This window comes from Castor canadensis, chromosome 18 (genome assembly GCF_047511655.1).
Source record: "Castor canadensis chromosome 18, mCasCan1.hap1v2, whole genome shotgun sequence".
In the NCBI taxonomy this organism is placed as follows: domain Eukaryota; kingdom Metazoa; phylum Chordata; class Mammalia; order Rodentia; family Castoridae; genus Castor; species Castor canadensis.
In genome coordinates, this window is record NC_133403.1 from 13011096 (window position 1) to 13033705 (window position 22610).

The 22610-nt window shown below is 42.4% G+C and overlaps 1 protein-coding gene across 3 annotated transcripts in view; it reads left to right on the forward strand.

Annotated features, from left to right (window-relative positions):
• Hira (histone cell cycle regulator) overlaps nt 1–22610 on the forward strand; it is a 102741-nt gene that overhangs the window by 25625 nt on the left and 54506 nt on the right. For all 3 annotated transcript variants that reach the window (XM_074061213.1, XM_020160706.2, XM_074061214.1), the window contains 4 exons: nt 12918–12980; nt 15266–15376; nt 16565–16655; nt 18072–18166. In XM_074061213.1, the coding sequence (XP_073917314.1) occupies nt 12918–12980; nt 15266–15376; nt 16565–16655; nt 18072–18166 (360 nt within the window). The remainder of the gene's footprint in view (nt 1–12917; nt 12981–15265; nt 15377–16564; nt 16656–18071; nt 18167–22610) is intronic.

Genomic DNA, 22610 nt, shown 5'->3' on the forward strand with positions numbered 1-22610 from the left:
GCGAGGTCTGAGCTACTGGCACCCAGCCATGTTCTGAATTTTTTTAAGCCCTTAGCCAAATCTTCATCAGTCACAATAGCAAAGCCACTGTTTTCAATGTGTAGCTTCCCTTACAGATCATGCATTGTACATATAACTTGAATAGCTAAAAGTGTGGCTGTGTATTTTTCACTTAGATGATATCTTGGCTTTGTTGTTTCCTTAATTTTGATCATTGTCAAGCTAACAGGTTTCCACACACCCCCCCCCACTTACATGGTAATGTAGGGTTACCCCCCTATGTTATCCCCCTACATAGTAACCCCCATTATTTTTCTAATGAAAGTAAGAGGAGATACTGGATTTTTTTTTTATTATTCATATGTGCACACAAGGCTTGGTTCATTTCTCCCCCCTGCCCCCACCCCCTCCCTTACCACCCACTCTGCCCCCTCCCTCTCTCCCCCACCCCCTCAATACCCAGCAGAAACTATTTTGCCCTTATTTCTAATTTTGTTAAAGAGAGAGTATAGGCGATAATAGGAAGGAACAAGGGTTTTTGCTAGTTGAGATAAGGATAGCTATACAGGGAGTTGACTCACATTAATTTCCTGTGCGTGTGTGTTACCTTCTAGGTTAATTCTTTTTGATCTCACCTTTTCTCTAGTTTCTGGTCCCCTTTTCCTATTGGCCTCAGTTGCTTTTAAGGTATCTGCTTTAGTTTCTCTGCGTTAAGGGCAACAAATGCTAGCTAATTTTTTAGGTGTCTTACCTATCCTCACCCCTCCCTTGTGTGCTCTCGCTTTTATCTTTGATCAAAGTCCAATCCCCTTGTTGTGTTTGCCCTTGATCTAATGTCCACATATGAGGGAGAACATACGATTTTTGGTCTTTTGGGTCAGGCTAACCTCACTCAGAATGATGTTCTCCAATTCCATCCATTTACCAGCGAATGATAACATTTCGTTCTTCTTCATGGCTGCATAAAATTCCATTGTGTATAGATACCACATTTTCTTAATCCATTTGTCAGTGGTGGGGCATCTTGGTTGTTTCCATAACTTGGCTATTGTGAATAGTGCTGCAATAAACATGGGTGTGCAGGTGCCTCTGGAGTAACCTGTGTCACAGTCTTTTGGAAATATCCCCAAGAGTGGTATTGCTGGAAGATACTGGATTTATAGGATTTGTTTTGCAGATAACTTTTTTTTTTGTGTACTGGGGTTTGAACTCAGGGCCTACACCTTGAGCCACTCCGCCAGCCCTTTTTTGTGATTTTTTTTTTTTTTTTGAGATGGGGCTCTCAAACTATTTGTCTGGTCTGGCTTCAAACAGCAGTCCTCCTGATCTCTGCCTTCTGAGTAGCTAGGATTGCAGGCATGAGCCACCAGCACCCAGCTGTTTTGCAGATAACTTAAGTAATATCTCTCTTCTACAAAATTGGGGGTGGGGGGAAGAAGAAACACAGACTATTACCAAAACTTTATTATGTTAGGAAATGTTGCAGAAACGATTAAGGGCTGTAAATAACATACCTGTTGTTCTACTTTAGTTCGATTCCAAAGAAAGCAACAATAAAACAGTTATATGATTGCTACATTTTCCTTCCTATGTTGAATGCCTTTAATCTCCCAGCCATCTGACACCTATGAGATATCATTGTGTAGTGCTTGCTAAGGAAGATGGGAATTTTTGTGGTTGAGAATGGTAGAAATAATAACAGCAGGTGGCTTTTTGAGCCAGCCAAAAGTGTGCTTCCCACCTGTGGTGGGCAGTTGGTGAAATATCAGGTACTTGCCTTCCCAGGATTGGGGTACAGGTGACTAATGCTGAAGAGGATTTGAATTTAGCACCTCTACTGTGGGCTTTCTTTAAACATCAAAAACTGTTCTTGAGTGCCTGATATGTGTCAAGCTACAGGTCTAGGATACTGAGGATGAATCAGTGACTAAAACAAAAAATGCTGATCCCTTGAGGTTTACATTCTGGTGTGTGGTGTAGACAGACATACAATAAAGGAAATTTCATAGTATGTAAAAAATATATGTGGTGGCATATGCCTGTAATCCCAGCTTCAGGAGGCAGAGGCAGGAATATTGTGAGTTCAAGACAAGCCTGGGCTACATATCTAGACCCTGCCTGGGAGGAGGAGGATGACAAAGAAAAAAACAGAAATAGCTAGGAAAAAATAGGTAATTTATAGGTTGATTGTTTATGCCAGGTTGAGGAAATAATATAGTACTTTTTTTTTTTTTTTTTGGCAGGGGTGGGGGTGGAGACAGGGTCTTGCTGTGTAGGCCAGGTTGGCCTTAAACTTGGAATCTTGCTTCCTCAGCCTCCTAAGTGCTGGGACTAGGAAACAGTACTTTCCAGTATTCAGGATAGTATAAGTAGTAAGATAGTATAAGGCATACTTGAAAATATGAGAGGGTGACATTGAGCAAAGACTTGAAGGAGGTATAGAAAGGAGCTAGTTTATGCATCTGGACCACAGAAAGAATCAGTCTAAAGCTAACAGGGTCGAGTGTGCCTGGTGTAGTCCAGCACCAGAGCAGAGGAGTAGTGGGTAGGTACCAAGGTCAGAAAAGGCCATGGTGGGTGGGTGGGTGGGTGGGTATGTGTGTGTGTGTGTGTGTATTATGCAAGGCCTGTTGGTTTCTCCTTTCTAGGGTTGGCCATAACTGTGATGGGCAGATGGCAGGTAGAGCAGGATTGCATGGCCAAAATGATCAGGAGTCAGCTATGGGAATTACGTGCATATCAGTCATGTTAGTGTGCTTAAGAGACAAGTTTCTCCAAAGAGGTTGCTTATTGTAAAGTATGCACATTGTCAACTGCACAAGAAAAGAATTTTTATTGTGGGTTTTTTATTTGTTAATTTTTTTGGTGGTACTGGGGTTTAAACTCAGGGCCTCAAGCTTGCTAGGCAGGCACTCTGCCACTTGAGCCACTCTGTCAGCCCTGTTTTTTTGTGTTTGGTGTTTTTGAGATTGAATCTCACAAACTATTTGCCCAAGCTGACTTCAAACCTGGATCTCCCTGATTTCTGCCTCCAGAGTAGCTACGATTATAAGTATGAGCCAGCAGCATTCAGCTAGGAATTTTAGTTTAATTGTGACCTAACTACTGGTGTTTTGATACTTACCTTTATTACCTTCATGTATTAATACACACGCTTATGTATAGTATAAGAAACAGGTCTTATATGTGTATTTGTTCCTGTTGAGATCATTGGAGATTCATATGCAATTGTGTGACATACAAAGAGACTAAGATGCCTTTGGTGCACTTTGTCCTTTTTCTCTTGGTTGTAATATTGACAATGTTACATTGACATTGATATAATCTATCTGTCTTACTCAGATTTGCCTAGTTTTATTTGTACTCATTTGTGTGTGTGTCTAATACTAATTTTATCACCTATGTAAATGCCCATATCCACCACCAGTCAAAATAGTGAACAGTTCTAAAACTTTTATAACTACATCCACTTCTCTCCCACATTCCTTCAACTGATTGATAGTTAGATTGATTTTTGTTTTGTTTTGGTTAGCATTTTTACAGTTATGGTAAAATACATATAGCATAAAACTATACTGTCCTGATCACTTTTTAAGCGTGCAATTAGGTAGCCATTACAAAATACATTGTCATGCAACCAATAGCTAGAACATTTCTTCTTATAAAACTGTATCCAGTTCTTGGCAACTACCATTCTACTTTATGTTACTATGAATTCTAGATACTTTGTATAAATGAAATCTTTCATTTGTTTTTCTTGTGACTGCCCTATTTCATTTAGCATAATGTCTTGCCTTTGAGGGTCATCCACATTGTAGCATTGTGAGAGCTTCCTTCCTTTATAAGGTTGAATAATACTGAGTCTCATGGATGAAGTGCATTTTGTTCAGGTGTGCATCTTCAGTTGCTTCTAATCTTTGGCTATTGTGAATGCTACTGCTATGAACCTGGATGTATAAAAATTTCTTCAAGACCCATTCTCAGCTTATCTGGATATGTACTCAGAAAGTGGAATTGCTGTTCATTGTAGTATTTGTATTTCTAAAAAAAAATTTTTTTTGGTAATATTAGGGTTTGAACTCAGGGCCTACACCTTGAGCCACTCCACCAGCATACTTTTTTTGTTATGGGTTTTTTTTGAGATAGGATCTCACGAACTGTTTGCCTGGGCTGACTTCAAACCGTGGTCCCCCTGATCTCTGCCTCCTGAGTAGCTGGGATTATAGGCGTGAGCCCCCACGCCTGACTTATTTCTGATTTTTTGAGGAACTGCCATACACTGTTTTCCATAATAGATGCACTATTGTATGTTCCAAACCCCAGTAGCATACAAGGACTCTAATTTCTCCACACTCTTGCCAACATTGTCATTTTATAGTGCAGTTGGTAATAGCCTACCTAATGGCTATGAGGTGATATCACATTACCCCATTTATCCTTCTTTTTTTTTCCTGGATTTTGAGCTCAGAGCCTTACGTTTGCTAGGCAAGTGCTCTACCACTTGAGCCACTCCACCAGCCTGCATCTTTTCATATGCTTCTTGGCCATTTGTATATCTTCTTCAGATATATTTCTATTCAAGTCCTGTGTCCACTTTTGAATTGGGATTTTTATTCTTATTGTTGTTGAATTTTAGCATTTCTCTATTCTGGATATCAGAATATATCATTTGCAAACATTTTCTCCCATTCTGTGGAGTTTCCTTTTTTTTAATAGAATCCTTTGATGTACAAATTTTTGATTAAGTTCAATTTATCTTTTTTTTTAATTGCCTGGGCCTTTGGTATTATCTTAAGAAATCACTGCCAAATTCAATATCACCAAACTTCTCCACTGTTTTTTTTTATTTTAATTTCTTAGGTTTTTTTTTTTTTAATTATTCATTTATTCACATGTGCATACATTGTTTGGGTCATTTCTCCCCCCCCCCCGCCCCCATCCCCCATTTCTGAGAGGTTTATGGGTTTTTTGTTTGTTTGTTTTGGTGACACTGGGATTTGAGCTCAGGACTTCATGCTTCATGCTTGCTAGTCAGGTGCTCTAACACTTGAGCCACTCCACAAGCACACATTTATAATTTTTTTATTTTATTGTTTTTACATTTACGCACATGTGTATGCATTATTTGGGCCACCTTCACCCCCAGCTCCTGGGCAGAACCTGTTCTGCCCTTGTTCTCCGATTTTGTTGAAGACAAAACAAGAGATAATAAGAAAGAACTAGCATTTTTGCTTGTTTGAGATAATGATAGCTGTACAGAGAGATTCCTAGCATTGATTCCATGCACATGTGTATTACAAACCACACTGGTTCATCTCTACCAGACCTCTTCACTGCTTCCTATTCCCCTTCCCATAGTGGTCTCTGCCAGTTTAAAATTACTTTATTTGCTCCTCTACAGTGAGCATATCAACCACATTCAAATTTTAGGTTTCCTTCCCTTTCCCTGTTCCTCCCATGTGCGTTTTCCCCTTAGTGTGTGACCCATGTCCAGTAATATTACAGCATTTGTGTTAGGTCTATAGTCCACATATGAGGAGAACATGCAATTTTTGCTCTTCTGGGCCTGACTAACTTCACTTAAGATGACGTTCTCCATTTCCATCCATTTACTTGCACATGACAAAATTTCATCCTTTTTTGTGGCTAAATAAAATTCCATTGTGTACTGGGACTTCATGCTCGCTAGGTGGGTGCCCTACTACGTGAGCCACTCCACCAGCACACATTTATAATTTTAAGTCTTATATTTACATTCTTGACACATTTTGAGCTATTTTTTTTTTCTTTTTTGGCTGTACTCAGGTTTAAACTCGGCCTCACGCTTACTAGGTAGGTGCTCTACCACTTGAGCCACTCCACAGCATGTGTGTGTGTGGTGTGTTTTTGAGATAAGGTGTTGCTTTTTGCCCAGGCTGGCCTCAAACTGTGACCTTCCAGTCTCTGCCTCCTGAGTAGCTAGGATTACAGGTGTCATCCAGCCTTGAGTTAATTTTTGTACATGGTATTAGATAGGAAACCAGCTGCAGTCTTTGTTGAGTCAGTCCTTTCTCCATTAAGTGGTTTTGGCACGATTGTCAGCAGTCATTTGATAAAACTGGGGGTGTACTGCAGTGGTAGAGTCTCCTCCCTCATGTTTAGCATGAGTGAGGCTCTGGGTTCAATCTCTATTACCAACAATAAAAACAAATTTTAAAAAGTCTATTAACCAGCCAGGCAATTGTGGATCAAAGCAGACCCTATCTCAAAAAAAAAAAAAAAAAAAAAAACCATCACAAAGAAGGTGTAGGACTTGAGTTCAAGCCCCAGTACCTCAAGGAAAAAAAAAAAAAATCAATTGACCATTTACACAAGAGTTTTATTTCTAAGCTCCCTATTCTGTTGCATTGGTCTGTATGTCTTATCTTTATGCCAGTCCCACCCTGTTTTGATCACTGAAGCTTTTTTATAAGTTTTTAAATCAAGAAGTGTGCAATCTTGCCGTGTCCCAGTGGCTTATGCCTGTAATCTAGTTCCTCAGGAGGCAGAAATCAGGAGGATCACGGTTCAAAGCCAGTTTGGGCAAATAATTCTAGAGACCCTATCTCAAAAATGCTCAGCAGAAAACAGGGCTGGCAGAGTGACTCAAGTGTTAGAGCACCTGCCTCACAAGCATGAAGCACTGAGTTCAAACCCCAGTACCACCAAAAAAAGGAAAAAAAAAGTGTACAAGCTCCAACTTTGTTCATTTTTAAGATTATTTGAGCTATTCAGGGTTCCTTAAGATTTTGCATGAATTTTAGGATGGGTTTTTTTGGGGGGAGTTGTGGGTGGAGTACTGGGGTTTGAACTCAGGGCTTCATGCTTTGCGAAGAATGTGCTCTACTGCTTGAACCATGCCTCCAGTCCATTTTGTTGTTACTTTGGAGATGGGATTTCACAAACTATTTGTCTGGGCTGGCCTCAAACCATGATCCTCCTGACCTAGGATTGCAGCGTGAACCACCCATGCCTGGCAAGTGCAACTTATTTGTGTTTATCCTTCCAACACTGTTGAATTTGTTTGTTTGTTTATTTTGGCAATAGTGGGGTTTGAACTCAGGGCCTCAGCTTGCTAGGCAGGCACTATATCCCTTGAACCACTCTGCCAATCCTTTTTTTGTGTTGGGTATTTTCGAGACAGGGTTTTGTGAACTATTTAGCCTGGCTGATCTTGATCTGTAGTCCTCCTGATCACTGCCTCCTGAATAGGATTACAGGCACGAGCCACCAGCACCTGGCTAAGTTCATATATTGATTATTAATAGGCATGGGTTTTTTTTTGGGGGGGGTTGGGTATTGAACACAGGTCCTTCCACAAGATAAGCACATGTTCTACCACTGAGTTAATCCCCCAGCAGTATTAGCATAATTTTGTGGAATGGGTTTTCTACGTATTAAGATCATGTCATCTACACTCACCTTGTATTTTAATATTGTCCTGTAATTTTTTTCTTTTAATAAATGCTTTAAACATTTACCTACGTGTGTGGCTTTGTTTTGTTTTTGAGATAGGGTCTTGCTATGTAGCCTAGGTTAACCTGAAACTTACAGACCTCTTGCTGCTTCTTCCCAAGTTCACCACCACACTTTTACCTACCTTTAATTCTAAATATACCAATAATTGTTAAACCAAGTTCTGTTAGGCAGTTCCCAAGAACAGGGCACAATGGACAAAGGCCTTAAACTTCCCAAGCTCATTATAGCAGGCCATTTGCAGCATGTTTCAGTCTGATCTAGCCAGCGAGTATAAAAGCCCAGAGAATTGTTTGAGGCCAGTCTCAAAAAAAAAAAAAACAAGGCCAGAAGATTTTTTTTTTTTAAGCCCAAAGCAAAGGACTGCAGAACCTCTTGAGAGTGAGGGGCTGGCAGTTATAGATTGGGCTTCTGACTTCTCTGGCTAGCTTCCCTCTGCTCAGAATAAAGTTCGGCATTTGTCATTTTATTACTCTAGGAATCTTTCCCATACAAAAAAAGGAAATGATTTTCATCCTCTCTCTTTGCTTAATATAAATCTATTCCTTGCCAGATGGAAAGCTTTTGTGCTTCTATTGTCAAATCAGCAAATCCCCAAACAGTAGACAGACCAATTGAGGCAGCTCCATAGTAATTGCAGGCTGAGGAGGGATCCAGGAGGAGTGCCTTGGAGACAGAACCTTGGAGAAGAAATGAGCTTTGTAGTTATGCAGGGACAATGTTCTGGTCTAGAGTTGAATTGAAAAGAGAAGATCGCTAGAGTCTAGGATGTGTGTTAATTTGTCTTTTGTCTCTCTCAGAGAAAGGCCAGAAGTTGGAAGTAGTTGGGAACTTACTATGCCACAGGAAAAAGTTCTCTACCAGTCAAGTTTACTCTGTCCTTTCGAAAAGGCCTCTTACTGACAGGATGAGTGACTGTTCACCTTAGGCTGAAGGTATAGAGCTGTGAAGAAGTAGGGAGCCAGCACTGTGCTGGTGGCTTTATGTAGATTCGCTACTGGATTTCGTCTACTCAGCTGTGCATGACTAAGAAAGGAAATGTGATGTCCGTTAACCAATCATACCTCTCACCAGGGCTCATCTCAGACTGCAAGCAGATGCATTTTAGAAACAATGTGGCACAGCATTTTAATCTGCCTCACAAGGTTCTCCTAAGGGTGAATATGACCTGACCTCTTTTGAAGATTAGGAAACTGATTTGGGGGAGATTAAATAATTTTTTAAAGGCTGTGTAGCTGGCAGTGGTCAAGGCTGAGGATTCAGCCCAGAGAGGTTTAATACTAAAACCCACACCTGTTCCCAGCCCTCATTTTCACCTTGCCCCGGAACCTTGAGTTCCTCCCTGTCCCTCTCCCCACCCAGTCTTCCACACAGTGGTTGTAGAGCCAGAATGTGAACCTGACCTTGGCATTCGCCACTGCAAAGGTACCTTTAGATGAAAGTCTGAACTCCTTAGTGGGGCCTAGGCAGGGCCTACCATCTCTCTAGAACTCTGCTTAAAATTGCCACCCCCACTCTTCTGGTTGACTTCCTCTTAACCTTTGGGGCTCAGTTCAGTTGTTTCTGCACAGAGCCCTAGGTTGAGTTAGGTGGCTTTCTCCTGTGTAGCTGTCCATCATTTGACATCCTACCAGTGAGGTTCATGTGATATTCTGTAATTCTGGGAGCTTCCTGAGGGCAGGGGCTGTGCCATGTGTGTCTTATGTTCTAATAGTCTAGCCAAATATCAAGCATATTGTAGACATTCACAAATATGGGATGAGTGAGAAAACATCTGGTTTGATGCTACAAATGAATTGGTACCTGTGCAGCTGACCTCTTGGCATGACTTGGCACAACCTATGTGTGCTCTTGGATAGTCAGGATAGTAGCTTGTAACATGCAAGTAAATGTTTCTGACATGCTTCCTGAGAAGGCCAATATAATACAATGTCTCACAGGTTTATAGGAGTAAAATGCTCTTGAGAGCCAGAAGGATGCTCCTTCTTGATGCCTGTCATGACACATGCTTTGTCACATAGAACTGTTTTGGCTAAATGACATATGTCCTCTTCAAGTTCGCTGAAGTAGAAAAGTGAATTGGGTTGTCTCTTGTATGACAAACTACCCTAAACACTACTGGCTTAAAACAATAACCATCTTTATGTATTTGCTCACGAGTGGGTTCAGCTCACCTTAGATTTCTTGAATCTGCTGGGATGTCTTGAGCGGCTCATGGCTAGAATGCCTCCCCTTGCCTATGCCTAGGGCCTGATTCTCACTGTTTTCTGGGATCATTGATAATCTACATGTAGCCAACTTGGGCCTCCCCAAACTGTGGTGGTCTCAGGGTAGTTGGACTTCTCATATGGAAGCTGGATTTCTACAGAGAACAAAAGTAGAACTGTAGATCTTTAGGCTTAAACTTGGTACCAGAGCAGCACTGCATCTGTCACATCCTCTTGGTTAAAGCAGGTCACAGGGTCAATCCCAATTCTAGGCAAGGGAAACACATAAAGACAGGAGTCCTAGGGAGATGTGGCTCACTGGGGTCTGCTGAAGTAGCAAAGCAGTCATCTCCATGCAGCTTGCTAGACTGAAGGGTCCAGCACAACAGATCCAGTAGCACACACCAGATCATCCGGACTTGCACACTCACATGCTCTCTTTCCACTGTGGCTTCACTCCAGGTAGAGTCATCCCTCACAGCAGCACTACATTATGTTATTTAACCAGGCTGCATAACATATTTGAAGCCTCAGGCTCTAGAGTTGGATGCATAGATTCTATCAGCAGCTGTGTGGCTTCGGACAACTTTCTGAACAGAGAGAAAGCTCTGTGACTGTTTCCTCCTCCTCCTCGCATGTAAAATGAGAATGTAAGAAGTGTCTACCCCAAAGGTGGTGTGAGATTTAGAAGATGCCTGGATTGTGCCTCTTGCAGAGTTTGAGGGACAATCAGATGCTCAAGAGCACATCTTGGACCAGGGAGGGTTGATTCAGGTCTTAGAAAGGTAACACTTCATGGGATGTACTCTGGCTTGGCTCTGGCTCTTCTAGAAGGCACCTCTAGGGTCTGGTTTGCTGCAGCTTCTTCAGGAAGCCCCTAGTAGAGGTGGCTAAGTGGCTGAATCTCCCACCTTCTACTGCTACCCTTACCGTACTTGGAAAAAAATCTCTTCTGAATTTTGCAGGACTTTTAGTGGTAGTACTTTGTCATTGCCTCCTGGTGCCTGGCAGGACTCAGCCTAGGTCAAGGTGCTGGGTGCCATGGTTGGTCTCATAGCTCTTTACAGCCATTGGAGCAGCAGCATGTGATGTATGGCTCAAGACTGGGCCCTCAATCTTAGGTTTTCCCATGAAGAACTTCTCTTAGCCTTAGCCCAGGTGGGCAAGAAAGCCATTGTCTTGTAGTGTCTTTACTCCTATCCCCTCAAACTATGGGAAAATGCCAGCATGGATCTGGGTGTAGAGACAAAGTACCGGGTAGAGTCCTTCTCCTTCTCATCTGTGCTCTCAGGACCTATCTTTTATCCCATTGTGTGTAGTTTTCTGAAATCTTCCTTGAAGATTAAGATAAAACTAATTAGGATCTGTCTTGTCCAGACTCTGAAGGCAGATTTGACTTGTAGTCTCTCTTTCCTCCCCTTTAAGGGTATCCACTTCCAGAGCTGCTGCTTTGAAGTTGGACAGAATGCGAGCAGTCTGGCAGCTTGTCTCACGAGCCCAACAAAAGCTCAGAGCAGATCAGGACTGAGTCACCTGTGTTTGGGACATCTTTGAGCACATGTGTTCCAAGAAGGCAGTGAGTAGCTGCTTGACTCAACTTGACCAGTTTCCATAGAGCTTTGGCTCTTTGAATATGGGCCTGAAGGTCACTGAGGAGACTCAGGAACCAGGCTGGGCCCGCCAACATGATGATAGGGCCCTGTCCTGGTAGCTTTTGTTGTTTTGGAATTCAATAAAATTAGAGATGATAGAAGGTGTAGTGTGATTTCCAAATTACCCAGGGTTTCTACTGGTCCTCTGAGACAAAATAAGGTGCTTGTATTTGTACGCTTGCACACTAGTAGCCTTGTACTGCTCTTCCCTCACTACCACAAACTGACCCAAGAAGGAAAGTTTAATTTTATTGTCTTGTGGAGGCTTATGTTTGATTGAACTGCACAGGTGTATGTCTGGAAGGTGTCATCTGGGACCTGTGCTGGGCATTGCCTGCCAGCATTGGAGTTTCCACACTTGCACAGGAGCCCTGGTAGAATTTTACATCTCTCAAGCAGCTACCACTTGCCCCCACCCTACCTACACTGGCCATGTGATTCTACAGTTGGCGACTCTCATCCCAGTGTCCATGTTGCCTGCTCTTGAGCTATAGAGACCAAACATCCTCAATTAAGTGATGCTTAATAACAGCCCCTGTGTAACAGCAATTGCTGATACTCAGCTTGCTCTCATGCTGCACCACTTAACAAGTATCACTGAACTACTGTTCACCAGGCACTGAGCTAGAAACTCAGGATGTAGTTATGAACTCAGTAGCAACTAATGTGCTACTTGCAGCTCTTGTACCCTTGGACTTAGCAATAGACCAGGGAGCTTAGACAAATGCCCACCAGGCACAGGGTCCCTAGATTACCTTCCCTCAGCTGCTTGGTTTCAAACTTTTATGGCACTCTTCCCCAGTCTAATGTACCTGCCAGCCATGGGCTCCTCAGGCAGACCTGGGCCCAGAGTGGGCCCCATGTATCGTCCAAGAAACAACCATAGCCTTTACTCCTCCGGACATCTAATCTAACATCTAGTTATATTATGATGGAGGTTCAGCCAAAGGAGATGCCGAGCCAAAGTCTACTTTCTGTAGATTTTGATGCAGTATAGACTTAAATGATGGCTTTTTGGAAGCAGAAACCTGATAAGGGAAGTGAGGACCCTGTGCTGTAGCCAACCACTGGTCCTGCTCAGCTTTAGATAACCAGTCGGAAAGGATGGAGAGTGTCCTTCTATTCAGATTGTCAGCCAAGTGCAGACCCATGTAATAGGGGAATGTCTACAGGTGCTTCATTACTGTGTGTTTCACTAAGATCTTGTGCTCAGAACTTTTATTACAAGCAGCTTATAGCCTTTACAAACATAGGACCCTGGAAGGTAGCAGACAAATGCCCAGAAGTTCTGTGGGCTGTCTTTCTCAATGACAGAATGCTTTGTCTTACTGTTGGGCTTTCAGCTATCTAATGTTACTCAAAGAGTGTCGCAACAGTATAGACTAACTGAAACTCCCTCCACTCCTACCCACTGGTAGTTTTATCTGGAGCCTGTTATTTTGTTCTAGGTACAGCATTAGCGATATTACTTGAATGATCAATATTTTAAATTCTTGAGCCAGTTGCTCTTCCCCAGTGAATAAAAGCCAAGTTAAATGTGTGGGTTTTTCTTTTTTGTTTCCAGGCAAGCCAATTTTTTCAGTTGATATTCACCCTGACGGGACCAAGTTCGCAACTGGAGGACAAGGTATGTTTATGGAGTAAGTGAAGGAAAGCATCACTTTCCTGCCTCCCTGATCTGCTTCTCCTGCTTGTCCATGGTTAATTGTAAAGAAAAAACTTAATGGTTTTCAATATGAATGTGACTAGGTTTTAAATGTACACTTATGACCTGTCATCTGCATAGGTTAAATCAAAACCCTTTTTTGAGCTAGGCATGAATGGTGCATGCCTGTTATCCCAATGCTCGGGCAGCAGAACAGTCATGAGTTTGAGGCCAACCTGGGCTACATAGAAATACCCTGTCTCGAAACCAAGAAAAAGTCTTTTTGGTCAGGTGAGGTGGCTCAAGCCTATAATCCTAGCTACTTTACTTAGGATACAAAGATCAGGAGATCAGCCAAGACCCCATCTCTACCAATAAGCTGGGTGTGGTGGCACACACCTGTCACCCCCAGCTATAGCAGGTAAATAGGTGGATCCCAGACCAGTCCAGCATAGCCCAGACCTGATATGAAAAGTAAGCAAAAAGGGCTGGGGACTTGGCTTAAAGTGATAGAGCAATTGCCTGGCAAACATAGTCCTGAGTTCAAACCCCAGTATTGCCAAAAAACCTTTTTTGGCTTGTAGTGTGATCTGTATAAATATTTTTATAGTAGACTTATGATTCTAATAAGTATTTATTGAGTTTAAAGTAAAATGAGTTTTTGTCTCCACACCCACTCATTGAATGTTGAGAGTGGCCAGTGATCCCTAGACAAAGCCCATCCCTAGAGGGGCTTTCTCATCTGTCAGCATTTTTTCTCATCTGAAAAGGGGAAGGGATGATTAAAATACTGTCACGTAATTATTAGGCCCATTTTCTGAGCAGAGAAATTCAACTAGATTGAAGAGAAAGTACTCTGTGAGAAAATAAGAATACCCACAACATTTGAAAAGAGGATCTAGCCAGGCACTGGTGGCTCACACATATAATCCTACCTACTTAGGATGCAGAAATCAGGAGGATCTCGGTTTAAAGCCATCATGGGCAAATAGTTCAGCAAGATCCTATCTTGAAAATACCCATCACAAAAAAGGGCTGGTGGAGTGGTACCACAAAAAAAAAAAAAGGAAAATATGATCCATAGTATTAGCTTGCTTCCCAGCATATATTGCAGTATTGTAACATGGTTCTGTTTGGAAAGACAAAATCATTTTTCATGACAGGAAGCCAAGGTTATGTCTTGGTACATAGAAAGTAGCATTCCCATAGCTACTGCCCCTCAGCAGCTTTGCCTCAGAGGCCTCCCCTAGCCAGGCCTCACTGGACAGCACCTGATAGTACCTTTATGAGTGCATTCTCAGACCAGGTGCCTGAGGACAGGATAGCCGCAGAACCCTCTGCCCAAAGGCAGTGAATAGGAAAGGAATGCAAGGAAGCTATGGGTGGGGAGGCCTTTCTCTTCTTGTGAATAGGGGAATGGAGATTGCTTCCTCATTCACAGGATAGGCACACCCTCCACCTTACTCAGGACAGTAAGGTTTAGGGAAGATGTTTAGGAAATATTTTTACATAGGGGCCAAGAGGAAATTTCAAGCATTATATCATCACTTTGGCATGTCCACTTCCAGGCATTCATTATTGTTGTTTTTTAATCACTTTTTAAAGTTATTAGTGATGAAAACTTAAGAAATCATTAATAAAATGCACAAATAAATTTTTCAGCAGAGCTGTGCATTAGCTTATAACTATCCCCTCTTTTGATTGATCTCCCATCTATAGGTTGACCGCAAAGGGCAGGCCCTATGTTCAGGGCACATTTCAAATCTGGGTCTCAAAGCATTCAGTCAGTTCTGGAAACAGCCATGGATCCAGGCAGCACCTTGAAGGGGAGGGAAACCCTGGTAGGGATTGTGCTTTTCTCCTTGCTTCTTAGGTTGCTCACGTACAAACCTGGAAGGGTCCTGAGACATTGACTTTCCATTCTCTTCTGTTTATAGGTGAAGAATCTATATCCTCGACAGGGATGAGGATATTCTAGGGGCCCCTGGGAGATAAGAGAGCAGGCCAGTCCCTTCCTCATGTCTAGTCCAGGGTTCTTTTCATAAAGTGAGATGGGCATCAGCTACTATTAAATCTGCCCTCTTTTGAGTCCTTATGAGTTCTCATTTTTCTTCACCTTTTCTGTTCTATACATTATTAATTCAAGTTCAGTCTCCTTAAATCTAGTCAATTATGATTTATGGAATCTCCGTGAGGACTTATAGTTAATATTAATGTCAATATCAAATTTCTACTCCTTGCACATTGAGCTATTTCTCCTATTCCAGGGCAGGATTCTGGGAAGGTTGTGATCTGGAATATGTCTCCAGTCCTCCAGGAGGATGACGAGAAGGATGAAAATATTCCCAAGATGCTTTGCCAGATGGACAATCACTTAGGTATTACAGAGTGGCCTTTTGCAGGCTTTGCGTGTTGGCAGAGTGCCCAAGGTTAGCACATGTGTTTGTAATTAGAAAGATAAGGCCCCGTGCGGCGGTAACTCCCCTCGGCCTGCTGTCTGAAGGCACAGATGTTGGCTGCACACCTGGGTGAGTTATTCGGCAGAAGACTCGGCCCGCTCACAGAACCATCTTTGGACAGTCTGCAGGTACCTCTGGTGATTTCCTGCTCATGAGTCGTTACTGCCTGATTACATGGGGCTTTGGGGCCAGCAACCTGGACACAGTAGGGTTCTGGGGAAGGGTACATAAGAGACAACTTGCTCACTACAGTGTCTCAAATTGGCTCTGTGTCACTCCAAGGCCCTCTGCCAGAATTTTTTAGACTGTTAAACAGTGTCATGGTTTCCTTTCCTGCTGTAGTGTCTTAGTGGCCCACCCTTGAGATGCTCCATTAATAGTTACTGGCCTTTGGATGTCAGCCCCTTTCTCTGCTTTGTGTGTTCTTGTCTTCCCAATATGCCTCTCAGAGTCCTTGGGCCTGGAACACAAGTTACTCACAGCTATATATTGGCTACAACTTTGTCACTGTCTCTTGTATTTCACATCTTCCAAAGACTGAGCTGTGTATGCTCAAGGAGGCTCCGACCCCGCAGAAGTCTAGGGGATTTCTGCTGGTTTTATTTTATAAGTACAAAAATCAATCCATCTGTCATGCTGACAAGTTTGGAAAATCCACATTTTAAAGGGCTGGCTCTGACAAGTGAGATTAAGTCAGAGTTTTACATGTAGAGTATAAAAGTTCCGGAAAAGGCATCTTGGCATTTTTAGCACATGCTTTCGTTTTGAGAATAATCCATATTCAGAAACACATCTCTTCAATGGGCAACCCTTTTGAAATAATGAGATTTATCACTTTTCATGGAAATAAGCCTCCTGTTGTCTGTTTCATTTAGTACTAACAATTCTCAGATTATGCATATTTTTCCCCTCCAGAACGTTCTGATAATTTGTTATAGCACAAGTAGGTTAGTGCTTCAACTGAATTATTTCTCTGGGACTTTCACACAGGAGATGCCTTAAATAGATTGTATAGATTTTATAAACCCTTTACACTTGCCAAACTCTGCATAAAGCAAATGGGCGTGACTATTGGATTTTCATCACCCTATTTTTTTTTCTTCCCAGCATGTGTGAACTGTGTGCGGTGGTCAAACAGTGGGATGTATTTAGCTTCTGGGGGAGATGACAAACTGATTATGGTGTGGAAGCGGGCTACGTAAGCATCATTTTCCTTTCTTCACATTTATTTTTAGAAGCTTCTTTGCTGGTCTTTATCAGTCTCCTTTCCCACCCTGGTGCTAAAATCCCCAGAGCTCCAACTTCTTAGGTAGCAGGAAGCGCTCATAGGTCAGGGGCAGATGGGGCTGACCAGGAAATCAGGAGGCCATTGACCTGCCTGATGACCTGGTCAGCTGCCCCCTTACAAGGATGCAGGGCTTCCACCTAAAAAGGAACCATTGATCATTTTGGGTGTTGACCTGGTAGCTTCATTTTTTTCATTCTCCAAATGAAATTTCACATGGAACCCTAGCACGCAAAATGACTAAAGATGTTCTGAAGGGGCAGGGGATTCAGAACCTCCCCTTTCTGCCACTCATAACATTCTGTGGCATCCTCAACCTGTGCCAGGTTCTGCTCTGAACCCAAAATGAGCTAAGCATCACATGGAAAAATATTTTCCTTTACCTCTATGCAGAGTTTTTCAGGGTGGGTCCTGAGACTATTCCACAGTAAGTTCCAGGCCACTCAGGCTGAGTCCTCAGACCCAGCGTCATTGTCAGCCAGAATGGCTCTGTGGCCATGGCTTTCAGAGCAGAGGTGTGCTGTCTCCTGAGCCCATTTGGCTGCCTTTTGAGCTCTCTGTGGTTTGGTGTAGCATTTTATAAAAGCAAAGAATATTCACAGAAGCTCTGAGCATTGATGGTGGCCACCTTCCCATGACTGCTTATCTAGAAGGAGTTAGTACCCAAGACTCTGCCTCCTTGGGTGTTAATGCAGGGCCATTTGATTCATTATGAGGCGACTTAAAAACACTGTTGACTTTTGAACTGTGCATGGTAGTACACACCTGTAATCCCTGCTATTTAAGAGACTGACGCAGGAGGAGTACTTGAATCCAGGAGTTTGAAACTAGCTAGGGCAACATAGTGAGACCCCCAATCTCAAAAAGAAAAAAAGAAAAGAATATTGATTTTGGTACTTTAACTAGCCAGCAAATAACTGGTACACAATGTGGGAAAGAAAAGAAAAATATCTCTTACAATCCCACCACCAAAAGAAAGCCAGGGCTAATATTTTGGTGTGTATCCCTGTGCTCTATTCCATGTGTAGATGATGTTCATATTACATGTATTTTTCATTTTGCATAAGTGGTGTCAATATTGTATATTGCATCTTGTGGTTTGCTTCTCAATTTATTGTGAACATTTTTCTGTGCAAGATTGTAATGGCTCTGTAGCGTTTCATCAAGTGCATGGATCATAAGTTACCTATTCAGCCTCTTGTTGAACAACCCAGTGCTTTCCAGCCATTGCTTTGTTCTGTCTGCCACGATAAGCCATGCTACAGGGAGTCTCTCTCTGCAATGTCCAGACCACTCCACGAGTGCCCATCTGACTCCTCTTTCACACAGGTACATCGGGCCCAGCACTGTGTTTGGCTCCAGTGGTAAGCTTGCCAATGTGGAGCAGTGGCGGTGTGTCTCCATCCTCCGGAATCACTCAGGTGGTGAGTGCGACTGTCAGTTGGGTTAGCTGGGTGGGTGGCTGGTAGCTGTCTGACATGAGCAGCAGCACCTCCGTGTCCTTGTGCTATGACTTTGGTCCTTAGAGAAGCCCTATATCCGGGCTATCCCTCCCTATCACCATTGGTCATCTGCTTGTTCCTCAAGGTTTGTGCAGTCACTGGCTCCACTGCCTACTTCCTGCTGCATTCAGTACCCCCACTTCTACCTTTTAATGTAGAACTTTCTGCTATTTATCCTGCTGAACTGAATCAGTGCCTTCATCAGTGGGTCATTAAGGCCATAAGTATACTTTATTTATTCCTGAGAAATCAGGCTGCCAGAGCCTGATAAAGTTTCTTAACTTGACCTTAAATGTGTTTATAAAACGTCTTAAATAGAGTTAGTTTGGAAAGAGGCACATTTTGCAGATTTAAGTTGAAGATGAGGAAGGTTAGTGTATAACAATCTAAAGCCCACCCTTTAGGTACCCGATATGGGATACCAGATGATTACAATTTAGGCTTATTTCAGTAAGCCTGTTGATCTACTCACAGTGGAAACTAATTGGGCTTTTCTGGAAGAAAAAGACACAATTGGAAGTGAACATGTAGAAAAATATTTAACTAGATGGGAAAAAAAGTCATTAAGGAGCACATTGTAATTCTTACATTATTAAGCTAAAACAAAACAAATTCTCAAAATTGATACCACAGGGTAAGGAAAATCTGAACAGAATAATAGCCAATGCAGAAGTTGAAAATTACCTTAAAAAATGGGTTCTGAGGCTGGGCATGATGGCTCACATCTATAATCCCAGCTACTCAGAAGGCAAAGATCAGGAGGATTGCTAGGCGCAGGTGGCTCACGCCTGTAATCCTGGCTGCTCAGGAGCCAGAGATCAGGAGGATCACGATTTGAAGCTAGCCCAAGCAAATAGTTCATGAGACCCTATCTCAGGACAAAAAAAACAAAAATCACAAAAAGGGGCTGGTAGAGTGGCTAAAGGTGTAGGCCCTGAGTTCAAGTCCCAGTACCACAAAAAAAAAGAAAGAAAAAGATCAGGAGGATCACAGTTTGAGGCTAGCCCAGGTAAACAGTTTAGAGACCCCATCTCAGCCAATAAGCTGGGCAAGGTGATACACGTCTGCATTGCAGCTTCTTGGAAGGCATAGATAGGATCATATCCAGACCAGCCCTGAAAAAACATGAGACTCTTATTTAAAAAACAACTAAAGCAAAAAGGACTGGGGATATAGGTGAAGTAGTGACATGTCTGCTCGGCAAGTGTGAGACCCTGAGTTCAAACCCCAATACACTTTAAAAAAAAAAAAAGGAAAAAAGTTTCTGGTCCTAAATTATTTGTTGATGCATCTTTTCAAGCTTTTAAGGAAAATTACAAGAACTAGAAATATTTATTTCAAAAGAAGATACTACCTGAATAAAGGTAGAAAAAAATCAATGACAATACTAGTTAATATATTTGAAAATAGTGATTATCATTAAATATGATTCACATTGGAAAAATTTTCTGCACAAGGAAACTTATTATTATAACTTACTAGGAGGTTAAATGATTTCGGTCACAGAGTCACTTTAGGAGATATTCCAAAAGAGATACTAGATACAAGCTGGATGTGTGGCTCAAGTAGTAGGGCACCTGCCTAGCAAGCACGAGGCCCTGTGTTCAAACCCCAGTACTGCCCAGTACCTCTCTAAGCCAGGCACTAGTGGCTCATGCCTATAATCCTAGCTACTTGGGAGGCTGAGATGGGAAAATCATGATTCAAAGCCAGCCTGGGCAAAAAATTACCAAGACCCTCATCTCAACTAGTAGCTGCGCACAGTGGCATGCACCTGTCTTCCCAAGTTGTGCAGGAGACTAAGATCAAGAGGATTGTGGGTCCAGTCTAGACCAGGCAAAAAAGTTTGTGAGACTCCATCTCAATGGAAAAAAGCTAGGTGTGGTGGCATATGCCTATCATCCCAGTGACAGCAGAAAGTGTAAAATAGGAGGATCACAGTCCAGGCTGGCCTGGCCAAAAAAGCAAGACCATCTCTAAAAATCAGAGCCAAGAGGGTAGAGCATGGGTCAAAAAAAAAAAAAAATTAGGCCTCATTCTGAGAAGGTGACATCCAAGACAAACCAGTCAGAGGCAAGGGGATAGACATGTAGCCATTTAGGTGGAATAGCCAGGGCAGAGGTTCTGGAGCATGGGCGTATGCTTGGCATGCTCAGGAAACCACCAAGGGTGGCAGGGGCAGTGATGGGAGGCCTGCGAGACCATTGAGAGGGCTCCTCTCCCAACAAGATGGGAAGGCTCAGGAGTGTGGGCAGAGAAGTTGAAGAGGACTATGGCAGTCTCTATGGTGGAGGCTATGAAGCACTAGGTTGGCCATTGATTTGGCTGCTGCCATAGTCCAGATGAAAGGCAGTGGTAGCTTAACCTGGGGCATAACACCAAAGTGGATCCAACATAGGGTGTGAAATAAGACAGGTTCACACCCAGTGGCCTGGACAACGGAAAGGATGCAGTTCTGTAACTGTGTTTGTTAGGGGAAATGTTTTGAAGTCTGATTGTAGACATGATAAATTTGCAGCTTAAGTGGACATGTTACATTGGCATTTGGAAATAGGAGTCTTAGAGTACAGGAGAGGGTTCTGGATGAAACCAAGGTTTGGAGAAAGAAACCAGCAAGAGAAGCTGAAAAAGATAGGCCAGTTAATTCCAGGCACTGGTGGTTCACGCCTATAATCCTAGCTACTCAGGAGGCAGGGATCAGGAGGATCAGGGTTTGAAGTCAGCCCCAGGCAAATAATTCCCAAGATGATATCTCCAAAACCTATCACAAGCATTAGGAGCACCCGCCTAGTGAGCACATGAAGCCCAGTGCTGCAAAAATAAATAAGTAAACAAAAAAGGCCAGTTAAGATAGTGAAGAGAATACTTAAAGGTAAGATGAATGAATATTTTCACTGTTGTAAAGTGAGAGTTAAGGATTGACTTTTGAATTTGACAGCATGGAGTTCACTGATGGCCTTGACAAGTGTAACTTATGTTGGTGGTATTGGGTCAAAGCCTGTTGGAGGTATTCAAAAAAGACTAGAGCTAGATTGGACCAGGCTGGGCTTGTCAGGCACCTATGAAACACAGAAGAAGGAAAAATACAACAATGGTGGCATCTCAGCTGGAGAAGGAAAGAGGTGATGATGTGAGCAGGGGTGGCAGACAGAGGAAGGAATGAAGACTTGGGGCAATGGCTCACCAGTATTAAGGTGCTGTTGGAATTCAGAGTAAGCTCAAATTGATGGTTGGAGTGTGAGAGGGATGAAACTGAAACCCGAGAGGAGGGTGTTGAGGTAATCCGTCATGGAAGGTCTATGGGTATGACCATGGCATAAATGTGGTAGAAGCCAAGGTTATTGAAGATGAACAAGGAGTTTAAGGAACCCAAGGTCGTGACTGTTAAGAGAATCATCCTCTTGGAATTTCATGTGAATGATTGTGAAAATAGGGACTAGAAGTTGAACTCAGGTGAGGGAGAGTCTCAGCTGTGTGTCAGTCTACATGTCAGATGGGTGGTATATATACTTTGAAGACAAGGCCCAAGCCTGGAGTTCAGAGAAAATTGTCACAGGTATAGATTTACTATAAAACTGGATAGACTCTGAAGGGCTGGGTGGATAAGAAGTGTTAAGATGAAAATACTCAAAAGTGCCGTGTTAGAAACGGTATGGATTATGGGTCAAACTAACAATGCTGAAGGAGGCTACAGTGTGCCTAAGAACTCGGCATATTACATGGAGTCCTCACTTAACCAAAAAGGGAAAGAATTCTCCCCACAGTTGACGTAGTAACCATTAAGCAGTTTGTGAGTAAGGAGAAATTACTTTAAATCTGAGATATTAAAAAGATAAGCTGTAAATAATTAAACTAGGAGAAGATAGAATTGAATATTTATCAGACCTCTAGCAGAGGAAATGTTTTTCAGTGTTAAAAGGCAGCAGGAGAAATCACAAAGGAGAATAACAAACCCTACTACATTAGAACTCCAGTAAAGGAAAATGAGCAAGTGAAATTTGCAACTAATGTCTGTCATAAATAGTCTGTGGAAGTTACTAAGAAAATCACATCTGCTTTCTGGGTTCCATCAGTCCATATTTTGTCTGTTCTAGGACTTGGGTACTAGAGTAAAATAACTGGATTTTACACGCCTGCTGCTGCAGGACTCTGAACTCAAAGAGAAAGTTCCTGGTTTTTTTGTTTTTTTTTTTTAATTCTGTAGACAGTGCATTCATGTATGTTACACCCACTGCTCAGAAAGTCTTCCCGGTAGACAGTCATAAGACATGAGCAATTTAGTCCAAAAAGACTACTTTAGATAATAGACAGATACTTTCCCTAATAATCAAAATTAAAAACTATAACAAGATATTAAATTAGTCAG